General features: G+C 34.5%; 3 protein-coding genes across 3 annotated transcripts; 2 read left to right on the forward strand and 1 right to left on the reverse strand.

Annotated features, from left to right (window-relative positions):
• Nucleotides 1–172: 172 nt before the first annotated feature.
• Nucleotides 173–1,949, reverse strand: LOC125848682 (oxygen-evolving enhancer protein 3-2, chloroplastic-like). Its single transcript, XM_049528602.1, has 3 exons — nucleotides 1,537–1,949; nucleotides 466–761; nucleotides 173–354 (listed from the first exon to the last, which is right to left on the reverse strand). The coding sequence occupies exons 1-3, from the start codon at nucleotides 1,832–1,834 to the stop codon at nucleotides 256–258; spliced, it is 693 nt and encodes a 230-aa protein (XP_049384559.1). The 5' UTR covers nucleotides 1,835–1,949; the 3' UTR covers nucleotides 173–255.
• Nucleotides 1,950–3,457: 1,508 nt separating this feature from the next.
• LOC125848692 (thioredoxin-like protein CXXS1) lies at nucleotides 3,458–7,532 on the forward strand. The gene is made up of 3 exons (XM_049528612.1): nucleotides 3,458–3,644; nucleotides 3,749–3,871; nucleotides 7,162–7,532. The coding sequence occupies exons 1-3, from the start codon at nucleotides 3,543–3,545 to the stop codon at nucleotides 7,312–7,314; spliced, it is 378 nt and encodes a 125-aa protein (XP_049384569.1). The 5' UTR covers nucleotides 3,458–3,542; the 3' UTR covers nucleotides 7,315–7,532.
• A 4,921-nt stretch (nucleotides 7,533–12,453) lies between these two features.
• Nucleotides 12,454–16,963, forward strand: LOC125848683 (transcription factor ILR3-like). Its single transcript, XM_049528603.1, has 5 exons — nucleotides 12,454–12,751; nucleotides 15,654–15,716; nucleotides 15,951–16,025; nucleotides 16,225–16,387; nucleotides 16,497–16,963. The coding sequence occupies exons 1-5, from the start codon at nucleotides 12,627–12,629 to the stop codon at nucleotides 16,761–16,763; spliced, it is 693 nt and encodes a 230-aa protein (XP_049384560.1). The 5' UTR covers nucleotides 12,454–12,626; the 3' UTR covers nucleotides 16,764–16,963.
• Nucleotides 16,964–17,312: the final 349 nt, after the last annotated feature.

Here is a 17,312-nt window from a genome sequence, read left to right on the forward strand (position 1 = left end):
ATTTTTATGGGAAGCAAATTAAAGATTAAGTGTAACATTGAGTAATGTGGAATGGTGCAACCATGTTTATTGTTTCCAAGCCTCAATCAAGTGAAATTCCCAATCAAAATCACATGCAAAACTCAAGCTGAGGCTCTCAGATGCAGCTCTTAGTTGTTTCAGATTTTAAACATTCTTCCAAAATCATTCTTCACAATTGATTCAAGAAGTATTCGTTAACTTACAGGAAGTAATAACATAGTACAGAAAAGCTTTCTAGCCAAGGTTGGCCAAAACATCATTTAATGTAGTTACAGTTTCAGCATAGTACTTCTGTGCTTCTGCGCTGTTCTTGGTCTTTGCTGCATGGTCCAGCTGAGGAAAGAAAATAAAAATGGTTTGTCAGAAGAAAGCAAAATCATAAGCAACCCATCCAGATACTATGTCATTCATGTTATTAACCAAGAATTTAGGCATTTGACTTACATCACTAATGGTCTTAAAGAGCTTTCCCGACAGGTCCTGGAGTTTTCCCTTCTGTTCTTTTGGCTTAGCAGAGATGACAGTCTTAAGGTCATAGCGAAGGTATTCTGCTCTGAGACGAAGGTCATTCTGGACATAAGGCCAGGCCTTCTTGTCGATGAAATCCTTGACGCTAACAATCTCCTTAGCTGAATCCTTAACTCTCTGGACTGCCTCAGCTGGAGTCAATGGTTGAAGGTAAAACCTATTCTTCAATGGCAAACTGAAGTCCCTTGCCTCATCTGAGTTCAAAGTTCCAGCTGCCCAAACCAAATCTCAGTATCAGTACGGAAATTCCATACATTATCTTTTCTAGTACTTGCAACCAATATTCTTTCTAGTTCAAATAGTTGGAATTTTCTGTATATCTAATTTTACCAAAATGAGAAACCATGATAGTTCCAACTGCATATATAACTACTCCTAAATCTTGCATTCCTGCAAGAGGCTATTACCACAACAGCTCGAACAACTTTACCAGCTACGGCTAGGCTCCCCTCACACAATATTACTATTAAAATTAGAAGGGACAATTTACAGATCCTTATAAGGATTGAAATCATCTTGTCAAAATGCAATCTTTAACTACTTTCTATGAGCCCCTCTTCTTTTTTTTCTTTTCTCAAACTTAATTCTCTTTTTTAATTTACTTAAGGACCTTTCTGTTTGACATGACCTGATAACAATCTAAATTAATCTTTTCCTTGATCCATCTTTCAAATGGAAATGCTGATATAAATATCAAGTTGCTTGATCTAAAGGATCAAATTACTAAAAATTGAAATGCAGCATTTGAGGGTCACTCCTAGGTTCTCTGTCTTGTATATCTGAATCTTACTATATATCAATTGTCGTAAGTATATCTGTTATGATATTACTATTGTATCGTTCGAGTAATCAGTGATGGATCTAGACTAGGCACGTGTAATTCAGACTTTATATATCTATAGGTGTTTGAAATAGAAAAAAATTGAAACATCTATAAAAGAAGAAGTTGATTCATCACTAAGAAAGAAAGCAAAAAAGACGACTTACGCAATCCACCAGAGGGAGGAGGTGGGGGGCCAACCTTAATTGACCTGGCTTCAGCAAAAGCTGCCTTAGCAAAGGAACCAGCTATGCCAGCAGCAACAAGACCAATCATGGCTCTGCGGCTAGTTTCGATGTCAACAGACCCCTGTTGGGCTCTGACAGTGAGTCCTGGTCTAGACAAGGCAATTCTGGTGGTGCTGACAGTGCTCAAGCGAGCTGAGCCACTAAGCTGGAGGCTACCATCCAAGACAGTTTGTGAAGAACCAATTAGGCCACCCATAGAAGCCATAGCATGAGCCATTTCTCAGGACCTTTTTGTTATGGTGATGAAAAAATGTTTCAGGTAAGAGTGATTACAAGTGTTTGGGAATTATAAGTTAATGTTTGTGGTACGAATGATGTGGATATTGCAATTTCTGGTGTCTGTGATGCAGAGTGATTACACTTACGATCACCTTATCTGGTTTTGGATATTCCATCAGCCAATCAATGCCTTAATTGTTGACATGTTGGATTAGGTTCTTTTCCAAGCTGTAGCATCTTGACACCTGGACCAAGCAGATTTTGGATGTACACGTCATCATGTATGACAGATATTTGTTGAAATTGATGAACGCTTGTCGAATGAATAAAAAAGGTAGTCTGATGCACTACTCTCCTATTATACGTCAAACTATGATAACTTAATAGTGTCATACAAAGAGATTCCTTCCCTTTGTTATAAATTGAGTGTAGGTGTCTCATATGGTTCCTTCATCAGAAGGTTTTCACCTTTTAGGCTTTAAGATGTTCGTAAACATATCACCAATTGAAGGTGAAGAGGAGGAAGTTCCAAATTTATGCTTGCTACAAATTACTTTATCTCAAATTTTACATATAACAGGATGTGAAGATAAAGAAACTGTACAAAACTTTTGAGATTTAGCCAAATCTATACAAGTATCAAAATTATCATCACTTAAAATAAGAGGAAAAGGGTTAAAATACCTTTTAAATATGCAAACTCAATATTTGTTATTCGTTAATAATTTGTCCCAACCATGCCCCTATTAACCTAACGGAGCATAATTTTAAAGCAAAAAGGTTTTTTCTAAAATTTTCAGAGAAAAACTCATGATGATTTAGGATTCTCCCCATAATTCAATAAGATTTCTAACTAAATTCTAACATTACCATAACTTGTTAAGGCAGATCTTGTGATTAAAATTATGATAATTTGTCAGAATTTGTTGTGACCAAAATCATGATGATCACAATAAATTATTATTAAGTAAAACTTGCTCAATATCAAATACAGTAATTTTTTTGGCTGACATACCAGAACTTTGCTCCTACTTTTGGTGAAAAGATTATTTTAATACTTTTAAAAAATGAGGCTAAATTGTAAATAGTGCCACTGAAAGTTTCTATATGTGCAAATCAGCTCGGGCCTCTAATGGGTCAGCCCATGTGACATCCTTATAATTTGGTTAATGTTCTTATAGGCAATAGCCAACAGTTATATATAGAGCGGCAAAGTTTTAGTAGAACTGAAAATCAACCACTCAAGTTTTTTAAGGAATCCAACCCTTATCATTTATCAATAAGTAAAAGTCTAAATAATCAACTAATAGACTTACTAAAATTTCATATATATTTTATATGACATTTTTACGCTTTATTATGTGTGCTCCAGAATGTTACTGCAATTCCTTAAAAATCACCACTATAATTGTGCAGTTGTGCCTAACCCAGTTGTCATCGCTAAAATCAGATGAGGAAAGCACAATCATAAAGTTTTTTTTTTTTTTTAAAAAAAACATGATTAATTTCTAGGCTAATCTATTTGTCATTATTAAAACTAGATAAGGAAGAAACTTCGAGAAAGGTCCAAAACTTCTATCAGTTTATGCTTAGCCAAAAATGCATTACTCATAGTGGGGTTTAAAAAAAAAACCTCCTTTTTTCATCTCGTTAATAACTATTTTGGATAAACACAAATTTGGCCTTCTCAATTGTAAGCAGGAATAATGGAAGTTCAAGAACAGGGGACTAAATCAAGAGTTGTGAAGGTAGACTCTAAGGAATCATGGGATTTTCATGTAAATCAGGCCACACTTCAAGGATGCCCTGTAAGTAAATCTTGATTTTTGTTTCTCAAAAGTTGGAATCTTTATTGAAGTTTCCAGTTTCTAGTATGTGTACAAATTCATTTTTTCCTTGTGTGCATTTGTAGATTGTGGCACACTTTACGGCTGTTTGGTGTATTCCCTCTGTGGCTATGAAACCCTTTATGGAGGAATTGGCTTCTATGTACCATAATATGTCCTTTCTCACAGTTGATGTGGATGAGGTCAAGGTAAGGTCTTTTTAGCCCTTTGCTGTAAAAGACGCAACTTTAAAGCATAAAAGATGAGAAAAAATGGATGCAGAAATTTCCCTTGCTAAACATACTTCTAAGGGCTGGTCTAGTTATGAGAGGTTACTTGCCTGTGGCATCCCTTTGAGGGATATAAGCTTAACCTTGTTAATGGTAGTATGTATTATATTGTATCATTGTGTGTCTCTCTGGTCGGGTTTTTAAAGTGTAATCCACTTCCTGAGTAAATAGCTGATTGTATTCTGGATGTTCGAGTTAATTTGCATGACTTTAAGGCATGTGACATAGTAAGAACTTTGGTATAGATTTGGATAATTTTAATTTATTTTGATCAAGTATGATTTGTATCATGAAAATCATGGCGGGATTGCTAGTGCAATATGTTCAATTTTTCAAGGAAATACTAGAAACTTATGTTTCTTCATTGATTAAGAGATCACAATCAAATGAACGAGAAAGGGTAAGAGCTGGAAATCATCAAGAGAGGTAGTTTGTATGAGCCAATTGACTTGATAAAAGAATAGCCGAGTTGATGTCTTATATTAGAGCTGTAAAGGTCCTTCTTTAGCTTTCCGGTAATATATTTCTCTAATTGAATATTGCATGTTGAGATCTTATAAACAAAGTATAAAAAATGTGAGGATCCAATTATTGGGCTGAAATTCATCCTTCTCTACAAATATTTCAATAATGCGCTCCGTCTAAAAGCTCACAGCTTGATCAGGAAGCACATTTGAGAGGGGTATTTGAGGAGGATGTGACATATTGGACTAAATATATCCTCTGATCAAATAATGAATGGTACTGGACTGTTTGGTTTCTACCAGCCTTGGGTTTAATTTATCTTGCTTTTACAGCAGAGTCCAACATCATGGATAGGGATTCATTTGGAGTCAAGGGGGTCTTTTATAAATCCTCTACACCAAGTCAAAATTTGGTCTTTAAACTGATTGACTCTTGAAATGTCCTTAATTGAGACCATCTCTTTTATCTTCTCCTTCGCTCAAACGTGTAATTTATGACAAGTCATTTCTCACTAATATTCAGTCTCCTTAGTTTCATGAGCTACTGGGTGTGGACATATTATGCCTGTTCTCCGAGAATTGCTTAGTTGCATGGTCAAACTTATGTTCATCTGTCCTACTGTCTAGTGTCTGGAGGTCAGTCCTTGATTATGATGAATCATTCATACAATGAGGTCAGAGTGACCTTGGCATATAATATGCCAATATCACATCGTGCAACAAGAATATGTTCGTAGACAAAGTGAATAACTCATTTACATTCATAAAAAGTTGATTAGTTTGGTTCTTCCTTTTGATTCTTTTGGCTTGTCTACTATGCTGGGCCTTTCAATCAGACGAGGAGGCAATTCCTGTTGTACAAAAGCTGGGTCCTTTTCTACCTAGTTAGTAGTTTAGTATCATCCACTTGAAAAGGAGATTTACATGAAAAAAGGAACTGTTTGGACTAAAAGGTGCTTCTGATGGGATTTGTTTTACTAAAAGTCCTGCAACACCCAACAGAAAAGGCCTAAGATTGACATCTTTATCGTTTTGCTGAATTCTTTTTTCTACCCTTGCTATTTTCTGGTGTAATATTCCAAGTTCCATTTTTTGCTTATAATCTGATCTAGTCTATTAAAGGCATTTATGCTCTAGTTGTCCCAACTTGACACTTGGGGCTAATTGACTTCTAGCCTTCTACAAAGTCATTTGATATTGTTCACATGCTTGTCAAAGGTCAACTGAGTCAACCATAATGGTATTTTTTTTATCAAGTCTTCACCCAGTGACAAAAGTTTGTTTTGCTGCTTTTCATTTCCTAAAATATTAAGCAATCAGCAAGACTTATATCGCTTACTATAATACTAGAAATCCTCCTTACCTTTTCTCAAAAAGAAAACATTACTTGAAATATGAAGATATTAAAACCATGAAATGATTTACAAAGAAGTGACGTACAAGCACACCTCGTTTGAATTTCCCATATTAAATNGCTAATTAACTTCTAGCCTTCTACAAAGTCATTTGCTATTGTTCACATGCTTGTCAAAGGTCAACTGAGTCAACCATAATGGTATTTTTTTATCAAGTCTTCACCCAGTGACAAAAGTTTGTTTTGCTGCTTTTTATTTCCTAAAATATTAAGCAATCAGCAAGACTTATATCGCTTACTATAATACTAGAAATCCTCCTTACCTTTTCTCAAAAAGAAAACATTACCTGAAATATGAAGATATTAAAACCATGAAATGATTTACGAAGAAGTGACGTACAAACACACCTCGTTTGAATTTCCCATATTAAATAAGAGAATAATGATATCTGAGATATAAGCTCTTCCAATTGTACTATCATTTCTTTTGTTATTTATGATATAAGCTCGTTGATCTTTAAGACATTTGAGAGTAGAATAGTTATTATAATTATTTGCAAGTGGCCAAGTTGAGAGATTCTTGCTCTCCTAGTTGCAATTAGACATGGAATCTGCATATATTTTGTCTACGGAAAGGCTTCATCTTTTACCAGTCACTTCACAGATACTTTCTAGCATTGCTTAAGATTTGTTAGATTAAGACTACTGGATTCCCATTTGTGGAGTGAGTTTGATGATTATCTAACCGAATTATTCTTCAGAGAGTCCTGATCTTTTCTCTATTACTTGTGGTAGGAGAATCTCTGATTAATTTAAGTAGGCTGTTGCATAATTTTGGTATTGCCAAAAGAATAATTCTGGTTGCGTAATTCTCAAACAATGCTCCTCTGCTGTCAATTTGATCTGTTGAAAATCCAGTTGCACAAATTTCCATAGACAGATGAGTTTCTCCATGTTGTCTGTAGAAACCATTGGCCAATTATATGATGATGCTATGCAACTGAATTACTGTTGTATGAAGATTTGTTATTTCTCTTTCACTTGTTAAAAAAAGAAAAGATTTGTTATTTCTCTTTCAACAAGCGGTATTCATTAAATCCATTCAAGTAGTAATATTCTAATTTAAAATGCTAACATAATCTTAGAGGATCGAAGCTAATATAATTATGGGCTACCATTTAGTTTCACAATTTTGATCCTTTTCGCAACTTGAATGTTTGGTCATATTATATTCAATCCCTTGTTGAGATTCAAGCAACAATACGAGTTCTGATATATGTGAATATAAAAGCATCAGGACAATAAAAGGTGCTTGAGGAATTCGAGATAAATCATATTGTTGAAGCTGATTCTACCTTATATATACACATTTTTTTGTTTGCGGTTGGTAGGAGGTGGCCAGAAAATATGAGGTGAAAGCCATGCCAACATTTCTGCTGCTGAAAGGTGGAGTGCCAGTTGACAAGATAGTTGGTGCAAATCCAGATGAGATGAAGAAAAGGATCCACGGTCTTGCTCAATCAAACCCCACGGATATACCCTAGTCCAAGTACATATTACATATACTAACATAAATATATAGTGTGCTACAAAAGGTTATTTTGTTTGTGTGGCTTCTGTTGTTTCATCTTTAAATGTCAGACAATTCCATATCCAATTATAGGAGTGTGTTAAAAATAGTAATGTCTTCAAGGTGTGTATGTATAATGTAACAAGTTAATGAACTTGATATGCGATGAAAGGCTCTTCTGTACACTGAGAAGGTATTTGGCCTAATATAAGTAGTGGTCCTGGAATCTATTATGTGCATGCCAAACACTAAAAGGATCCTGAAAACGAAAGAACTTCAATTTCTCTTTGCACCAGTAAATGTGCGATAAATGAACTTACCACAAATATGTTAATGACATTTTTCCTTTTGTTTATGGATGTCGTTACCTACTTGTAAATTGCAACAAGATAAAGAGTTAGATGTCAGAGACGAATCTAATATGTATGGACAGCCAGTGGGTATTCACTATTCATTCATTTTTCGAGACAAAAATGATTCAGTTAAATGAATTAGATTCATTCTAGATCCGCCTCTGATTATGTATGGAAGTATTAGCTTCCTGGATCAAGATGTTTTGCAAACATGATATTTTTGGCACAAACGTAGAGATTCGTCTAGCACATATCTATTGCTGTATTGGGCATTGACGTAAACGAGTGGAGAAATAGAGTGTGGCTTTCTCACGCTTTAGTTGTTTTCAAGAAGCATCAAAATATATTACGATGGCTACATATTAACTCGATAGTTTGAGACCATCCCGTCTATTTCTTAGCGTGAATTGGATACTCATCCTTTTACAATCTTTCTACTTATAAGGACGTAAATTACGAAAGAGTGAATATGTGGAATCTCTTTTCTAGGACACCTAGATAATGAAAGATTATTCTTTTATGTAATTCAAAGCTAAGCAAAATCATGAAACTGGCTAGGGATGTCAAATGGGCGGGTTGGATTGAAATTGGAGATATTAAAATGGGTTGAGATAGAAATCGGGTTGGGTCTTGACCCTCCCAAGTTTACTTTGGGCTCAAATGGGCTAAAATTTGACCCTCCCAATGTGACCCGATTAATCTCAATAATTTTAACATAGTGATATTTAACTTTTATAATCACAATTCAAGTTTCCGCTCAAGATTTTTTTTTTTTTTTTAAAAGTAACAAATGGATAGATAAATCCTAAAAGATGTTAAATAGATAATAATTCATACCTTTAATATAGGAACATATCTTAGTAAAGAGTTTTAAAACGGGTTGAAATTGGAGATTGAATTGGGCTCAATTGAGGATTCTCTTAAAATGGGTTAGACTTGAATAATTTGAGATTGAACTCAATTCAAATTATCTTGAACCCAACGCTTAAAATTCTGAGCGGATTACCTATGTTTGGGTTCATTTTGACACCCCTAAAACTGGCTAACCACGTCATTGAGCTTGACCTAGAGTGTGGTGGCTGAACTCTCCTTAAGTGTTGCATACCGAAAGGAAATTAAAGGCAATTTGATGCATTCAACTTTTTCTCTATGATCTAAGAAATGTCCTAATTATTATACACACGTTTCCTGTACATTTATGTCAAAAAAAATCTTTAATCTATGACCTTAATTTGTATCAAGACTCTCCAATCTCGCCGCTTGTCATAGAGGAATTAAATATTCTCACAAAATGTGTGTTTGGTATGGAGGAAAACGTTTTCTATTTTCCTATATTTGGGAAAACATTTCTCTAGGAAAATATGTTTCTCAAAAATGAGGAAAATGACTTCCTTAATGGAAGTAGGGATAATAAGTTCTACAAGTGACATTTTATGTTTATTGTATATATCTTCCCACCCATTCAACGACCCCAATCTGTACCCCTAGACCATCACCCCCCACCCCACCACACTCTCCTCCGCCTCCCACCCTTAGTGTTCTGTTAGATTACATATAAATGCTTTTGAGATAATAATAAAAAATTGCTTACTTACCAACATAACACTAGAAAATAAATAAGAATTCGTGTTTCAAGAAAACACTTCCTTAGAAAATAAAAAAATTTAGATAGCTAACGAACTGAACTATTAAAGTACTAGTATCACATATCACACTTCACAGATTGACTTGTTGTATTAATTGGGGATACATACGTAAATGGATATATAGTTTCTTTCACGTAAATTATTGCTACTAAGAAATGCTAATAAAGTTTGGTTACATGAATGAATGAAGTCAAAAAAAGGAATAGTTGAAAAGGCAACGTCCACTAATGGATGGAAGATAGGCATATAAAATTTCTTTGGAATAAAATATCTTGGCATAAATGTGCATAGGCGGGACCATTAGAGAAAAGAGACATTGTTAATGGTGGTAATAATTTTGAAACACTTTGAAGGGCTCTGAATGCCTNACATTTTCTATTTTCCTAATTTGGGAAAACATTTCTCTAGGAAAATATGTTTCTCAAAAATGAGGAAAATGACTTCCTTAATGGAAGTAGGGATAATAAGTTCTACAAGTGACATTTTATGTTTATTGTATATATCTTCCCACCCATTCAACGACCCCAATATGTACCCCTAGACCATCACCCCCCACCCCACCACACTCCCCTCCGCCTCCCACCCTTGGTGTTCTGTTAGATTACATATAAATGCTTTTGAGATAATAAAAAAAAATTGCTTACTTACCAACGTAACACTAGAAAATAAATAAGAAATTAACTCGTGTTTCAAGAAAACACTACCTTAGAAAATAAGAAAAAATTTAGATAGTCAACCAACTAAATTATTAAGGTACTAGTATCACATATCACACTTCACAGACTGACTTGTTGTATTAATTGGGGATACATACGTAAATGGATATATAGTTGCTTTCACGTAAATTATTGCTACTAAGAAATGCTAATAAAGTTTGGTTACATGAATGAATGAAGTCAAAAAAAGGGATAGTTGAAAAGGCAACGTCCACTAATGGATGGAAGATAGGCATATAAAATTTCTTTGGAATAAAATATCTTGGCATAAATGTGCATAGGCGGGACCATTAGAGAAAAGAGACATTGTTAATGGTGGTAATAATTTTGAAACACTTTGAAGGGCTCTGAATGCCTTATTCCCAAGACAAACAGCATCCTTTCTTTTATTTATTTTTTAATATATGGTTATTGAATCCATACTCAAATATTTGTCAGTTGTCATAAGAAATAATACAAGAATTGTGGAGTAATAAATAGAACACCCCAAAACTATATAAACATTAAGCTGTAGTCGTGACACATTGTGACATCAGAAAATTTTAACTCCTAGTAAAAGTATATAAACATATATCACTCATTTTAAAATCTGAAATAGCAAAGGACAATCTTTTGCAAATTCTCTAATTTGTTACTTATATGCACAAGCTAAGAGAAGTAGCAAATTATTAAATTATTCAAGATATTTTAAATATTCTTTCTGAAAACTAATCCAATTTTCTTAGGGATAAGGCGTAAAAATCTGTCTGACTATAATGAAATTGTTAGTTGCACACACCTAAATTATGTCTAGTTTTTCTTATTGTTTTGGTGCAATTCAGAAAACCAATAAAATTCTCACATAATTTATATGTGTAACTCATTATTTCATCACAGTACAAAGATTCTTCATGCCTTAGTGATGAATTTTTAAAGAATACACAAAAATCTTCACAAAATTAGTTTAGTGTTCAAACACGTTTTACACACTCTTTACTAACAAAGTTTTCCAAAAGTCGTCCACATACATAATGCACTTGTTTGTTTGCTGATATGAGTTAGATATGTATTAATCATGCAAATGGTTTGCTGATATGAGTTAGATATGTATTAATCATGCAAATGAATGATTAATAATGTAGAATTTAGTTATTTATGTATTAATTATTTTATTTTTCATCTTATATAAAATTTTATATAAATTGACTGATAGTTCAAATATATTTAATTATATAAAATTGTAAAATGATAATTAAATATGGTAATTGATGTGCTGGATTTTATACAAAATAATAATAAAAAAACTACCAAATACTAATTTTAATTCCTAAATAATTTTCTTTCTAATGAGGAGTCATATTACCTTATATATTTTATCGAAATAAAATAAGACTAACCACTATTCAAATTGTATTCACTTGACAATTGAATTATCCCAATAAAGAGAAAAAAAATATTATTTTAGAGAACTACTATTGATTATTCTTTTGGAACAATTTTATCACCTCTTTTGACATTGTATAATATATCACGTCTATTGAATTAACCAAGTGATAAAAATATACTAAAAAATAAAAAGTTTACAAGGCTCTTATGTTAGACTATCTAGATTTTAGCTTTTTTCTCTTTTAATTAATACTCTAATATAGAAGAAATATTAAAAACAGATTTTAACCTTTATAATTTACAAAGACACGTGGCATTTATTTAAGACTATATTAATAATTACTTGAACAAAGGCTATGAAAATTGAAACAGAGTCGCTCCCAAGTGGAGATTTGTTTACTTTTAACCAATATTTTGAATTTAAAAATTGAAATCTTTACAGGAAGAATTTTATCTTTACCTTAATGGACATTAGTAGTGAAAATTCGAATTCAAGCGTGCCAATAACTTTTTCTTAAAGTATTACTCCATCCATTCATTTTTAATTGTTATATTGTGCTTTTCAAAAATTAATTTGACGAATCTTCAAATTAAATTAGATATTACATTAATTTGATATTTTAAACAAAAAACTTAGATATTCAAAAACTATACGAAAAATACTATAAATTGTAATTTTTGCATATTAATATAATGAAAAAATACATCATAAAATATTAGTTAAAGTTTTTATCGTTTGACTCTAAAACAGAAAATCATAACAATTAAAAATTGGATGAAGATATATACATGTGCACACCATGTAAAATGTGTATATTTTACTTGTTTAATCTTACACAAGTTAAAATATATACATATGCACATAAAAAATTAAAAGACATACATGTTAACCGAAATCAAATGAAAGTTATGTATAAGAATATAGGCAAATGGTGTCAAAAACCCATGGCAGTGAACGCTAAAAAAACACGAAAAAAATAACAAAAATGCCAGTGAACGCTGACGTTAAAAGTAGAGAGAGGTTCAACTTTTTCACAGTGAAAAACAAAATCTCCCTCCACCACACATATAATTTCGTTCCACTTCTCCATCTCCTCCTCATTTTCCTCCTTTTTTCCTCTTCCACCTAACACGCAAGTGGGATTGGGATACCCTACAATCTTCAACTGAAATTTCCCGGCGCCGGTAGTTCTCACATCGGAGAAAATGGCGGAAACAGAGGAAGACGGATCAAATTGGCTTATAGAATTAGGGTTAATGGAAGACCTTCCTTCTCTTGAACCCAATGCTCAATGGCCCTCCAACGCTTTTTCCATTCCAAATAATCTCAGGTTCTTAATTTATAGGGTTTCTTTTTTTGTGTTTTTTTTTCAACAGATTTAATTAAATTAATCGATTTTTTTTTTAAAATTTGAACCTTTTGTCTAACGATTCAACTTTCATTCTTTAATTGTTCTTCTTTTTTTAAATAATTAAGTGGTAAAATGGGAATGTGGGGTTGAATTTTCTTGAATAAAGAACTTGAAGTGAACTATTCAAAATACCAAAAAAATTAAATAAAGAACTCTCCTTAAGTGTACTACTTAAAAAAGGTAATAGAAACATTTTTTTTTCTGAAGTGTATGTTGCTAATTATCAGTAGACTGCTAATCATCAAGTAGTTTTAGCTTGTTCACTCTTATAAAAATTGAAAAAGATGATTTTTTTTTTGCTTGGTCACTTGTAAAATAGCTTTAGTTCCAGTTTCAATGTGCAGAGGTAAGTTCAATCTAGGTTCTGGGTGATTTTGTATTGTTAAGCTAAGTTGGTCTATTTCAGAATAAGGGAGGCTGTGGGTAAGATGAGGGTTATATAAATGTTTTATTTGTGACAAATCCCAGAAGAGACACAAACACTTTTTCCATCTGTACTAGCCTTGGTGTTGTTGGTGGGAGGTGATAGGTATCACATGGAGCTAGTTGAGGTGTGTGAAAGCTGACTCGGATACCACATTTATCAAAAAGAAAAGTCAGAGGAAATACTGACTTTTGTAGTATGTTCAAGTTTATTCTTCAACAGCCAAAATCTTTTGCATCATCTATAGCATAAAAGNACCCTCAGCTCAAGAACATCAAATCTAAGTGACAGGAGAGATATATGCAAACATACCAGCCAATACAAAAGATAGCGTATAATCAACAAATGAGACAATAGCAAGAAAGATATAGGGAGTGAAACTCAGTAGACAACATAAGGCTAGGACTGCTCCAAACGCTAACAACCCAAACCTCGCAAGGGAAGACAACCCGCTAACCCTACTAACCTTCAACCTTAATACGCGACCTCCACTCCTTCCTATCTAGAGTCATGTCCTCGGTGATGTGAAGCATAGCCAAGTCTTGTTTAATCACCTCTTCCCAATACTTCTTGGGCCTACCTCTACCCCTCCGCGTACCCTCTACCACCATTACCTCGCACCTCCTCACTGGGGCGTCTGCACTCCGTCTCTTCACATGTCCAAACCATCTCAGTCTCGCTTCCCTCAGCTTGTCCACCACAGAGGCCACTCCCACCTTCTCCCGGATAACCTCATTCCTAATCTTGTCACTCCTAGTGTGCCCACACATCCATCTCAACATCCTCATCTCCGCAACATGCATTTTATGAACATGTGCGTTCTTAACTGGCCAACACTCCGCTCCATACAACAAGGCCTGTCTAACTACCACTCTGTAGAACTTACCTTTAAGTTTCGGTGGAATTTTCTTATCACACAATACTCCAGAGGCAAGCCTCCATTTCATCCAAGCAGCCCCAACGCGATGTGTGACATCATCGTCGATGTCGCCACTCCCTTGGATTACAGCCCCAAGATACTTAAAACTTTCCTTCTTAGGAATGACTTGTGCGGCAAGTCTCACTTCCACATCTGTCTCATCCAACACATCGCTAAATTTGCACCCCAAATATTCTGTTTTGGTCCTACTCAACCTGAACCCTTTGGACTCCAGCGTTTGTCTCCATACCTCCAACCGCGCATTAACTCTGTCCCGCGTCTCATCAATCAGTACTATGTCATCCGCAAATAACATACACCATGGGACCGTCTCCTGAATAGACCGCGTCAACTCGACCATCACCAAAGCAAATAGGAAAGGGCTTAGGACAGATCCCTGGTGCAGCCCCATCTCAACTGGGAAATGTTCTGAGTCTCCTCCAACTGTTCTAACCCGAGTCTTGGCTCCACCATACATGTCCTTTATCGCCCTAATATAAATCATCGGGACTCCTTTAGACTCCAAGCACCTCCAGAGAACATTCCTCGGTACTTTGTCATAGGCCTTTTCAAGGTCAATGAACACCATATGAAGGTCTCTCTTCCTTTCTCTATATTTTTCTACCAGTCTACGCATAACTGACCCGGATACCACAGTTATCAAAAAGAAAAGTCAGAGGAAATACTGACTTTTGTAGTATGTTCAAGTTTATTCTTCAACAGCCAAAATCTTTTGCATCATCTATAGCATAAAAGTAAGAAGATTTTGTTAATCTAGTTGGATTTGGTATCTAGGTGCCTCACTGCTGTCAAATGGTTGGTTTTATTGTTGTTTAGCTCTTTGTTGGATTGGGTTATTGATAAACATATAGGTCTTCAAGGATTTCCAGTTAGATGCTTTAGCTAATCATGTAAAATACTGATGGATAAATTAGGAGTTATGCTGAGATGCAGAGATCACAAATAAAAGAAGCTCCAAAAGAATATGAGAAATGATTTCTTTGGCCTTCTTTTGTCTGCACTCATTTTCCTTTTCTCAAACAACAACTAATCTTAGTCCCAAACAAGCTGGAGTCAACTATATGAAGTTATGAACTATGTTTCTTCATTTTCCTTTTCCCCAACAAATTAAAAAAAAATCAATTTAATGATTGAGCATGGATATGTTTTGAATATATGAAGTTGAAGGTTTAGACACACTTGATTTTGAAAAGATTTTCCTGGTGGATCTTTGCCTGAACAATGTTTTAGTTTATCTGCAGCCTTAATCATAGAGGAGCTACTCATTTTTTAAACTTAAATATGGTATGAGGAGGAACTTGTATGTGCTAAGTCCTTTCGGCCTTAGCAGACAGTTCAAATCTTGCATAGTAACCTTGCATTTTATGAAAGTGTTTCCATTTTTGCGTTGTACAACTAAGCCAATTGATCATTCAAATCGGTGTGGTGGATGTGATGTGTTTCTTACCTTATTACAGTTCTGGATTAGAAGATTCCTATGGCAACTCAGATAGTTTAAAGGAATGCGGCTCCAAAAAGAGGTATTTTTCTTTTAATGAGTTACTTGATTGGAGTTTATGAAGCAAGAAATAAAAGAGTTGAAAACAGTATCCTTTAGCACCTAACATCAGCATATGTCTTGTGCTTTGTATATCAGAAAATTGAAAAGCATCAGTGATGTCTTGTGGCATCATCTAACATCTCATGTCCTTCCTGTGTTTGTGAAGTGTTTCTTGTTCCTCTTCCCTATATGATAGAGACTTTATTTATTTCAGGGTGAGATCTGGAGCATGTGCATCTGATTCAAAAGCACATAGGGAGAAAATGCGCAGGGACAAGCTGAATGACAGGCAGACACACTCTCTCTCTCTCTCCCTTTCTCTTTCTGTGTGCATGCTTGAGTGATGGTTATGCTGCAATTATACTTGTGTTTGCTTCTTGTTCGATATTTTTAGAATGCAACAAGAACATACCCAGTGTAATCTCACAAGTGGGATATTTTTAGAATATAAAATTGTTTTAATATTGTTCTCTGTTTTTTTTTTCAAGGTTTCAAGAATTAAGTTCTATTCTGGAACCAGGAAAGCAGCCAAAAATGGATAAATCTGTTATCCTGGGTGATGCAGTTCGTATGGTGGTGCAGTTGAGAGATGAAGCTCAGAAGCTGAAAGAGTCGAACAACAACTTGCAGGAGAAGGTTATTGAATTGAAGGTGCGATGATTGAAATTATTATCTGGTTATTATACTGATTGAGTTTCCCTATCTTATTATTCTCTTTAATGAGCTATGTATAAAGTCGTTCTTGATTGGGCTTTTGCAGGCTGAGAAAAATGAACTCCGAGATGAGAAACAGAAGCTAAAAGCAGAGAAAGACAAACTCGAGCAGCATCTGAAGGCCATGAACACTCAACCTGGATTTTTACCACACCCTCCTGCAATGCCTTCCCCTTTCTCAGCCCCACATCAAGTCTTTGCAAGCAAAATGATGCCATATCTTGGCTACCCTGGAATCCCTATGTGGCAGTTTGTCCCTCCTGCTGCAGTTGATACCTCAGAAGATCATTCTCTCCGTCCTCCAGTTGCTTAAATTGTGGTGACTTCTTATTACCAGAATTATGCAAATGTTTGTTTCCTATGTCAACAATTTTGTTGACCTTTGTTGACATTTTGTTCTCCTAATATGAGCAGATTGGTATATATACTATAATGAGGTAGTTGATCAACTGATTATGTACACTAATATGTAAATCTCGCTGAAGTTTACATGAATACCTACCTTATGTTATATCATCTAACCAAACATAGCATCCTCAAGACATGCCATTCTTGGTTGTTCAATTTTGACTCTTAATGATTTTTGAATCTGGTTTTACATTCAGCTAAATAACTTCTAGTTGTTAGAGTTGGTTCATTCGTATCTTCTATGTGAACAATGCATAGAGTGACTGTGTATGAATGCTACCCTATGCTCTCTGTTTTCCATTTACCCTGTAGATCATATATTGTCAGCTACTAGCTCTAGTTTTTATGGACTTGAAAGAAAGAGCTTGAACACACATTTGATGAGAAAGCTATACATGCAATTTATTTGTTGAACTTTTTTTTTTCTAGGTCTGGCTTTGAAGTACCTGCAATT

Source organism: Solanum stenotomum, chromosome 12 (assembly GCF_019186545.1).
Source record: "Solanum stenotomum isolate F172 chromosome 12, ASM1918654v1, whole genome shotgun sequence".
In the NCBI taxonomy this organism is placed as follows: domain Eukaryota; kingdom Viridiplantae; phylum Streptophyta; class Magnoliopsida; order Solanales; family Solanaceae; genus Solanum; species Solanum stenotomum.

Coding starts and splice junctions, on each gene's coding strand:
- LOC125848682 (XM_049528602.1), bottom strand. CDS start 1,834: ATGGCTCATGCTATGGCTTCTATGGGTGGCCTAATTGGTTCTTCACAA. Junction 762..1,536: donor TCCTCCCTCTGGTGGATTGC/GTAAGTCGTCTT, acceptor TGGTTTGGGCAG/CTGGAACTTTGAACTCAGAT. Junction 355..465: donor TCTTTAAGACCATTAGTGAT/GTAAGTCAAATG, acceptor TTCTTTCCTCAG/CTGGACCATGCAGCAAAGAC.
- LOC125848692 (XM_049528612.1), top strand. CDS start 3,543: ATGGAAGTTCAAGAACAGGGGACTAAATCAAGAGTTGTGAAGGTAGAC. Junction 3,645..3,748: donor CCACACTTCAAGGATGCCCT/GTAAGTAAATCT, acceptor GTGCATTTGTAG/ATTGTGGCACACTTTACGGC. Junction 3,872..7,161: donor TTGATGTGGATGAGGTCAAG/GTAAGGTCTTTT, acceptor TGCGGTTGGTAG/GAGGTGGCCAGAAAATATGA.
- LOC125848683 (XM_049528603.1), top strand. CDS start 12,627: ATGGCGGAAACAGAGGAAGACGGATCAAATTGGCTTATAGAATTAGGG. Junction 12,752..15,653: donor TCCATTCCAAATAATCTCAG/GTTCTTAATTTA, acceptor ACCTTATTACAG/TTCTGGATTAGAAGATTCCT. Junction 16,026..16,224: donor AGGGACAAGCTGAATGACAG/GCAGACACACTC, acceptor TTTTTTTTCAAG/GTTTCAAGAATTAAGTTCTA.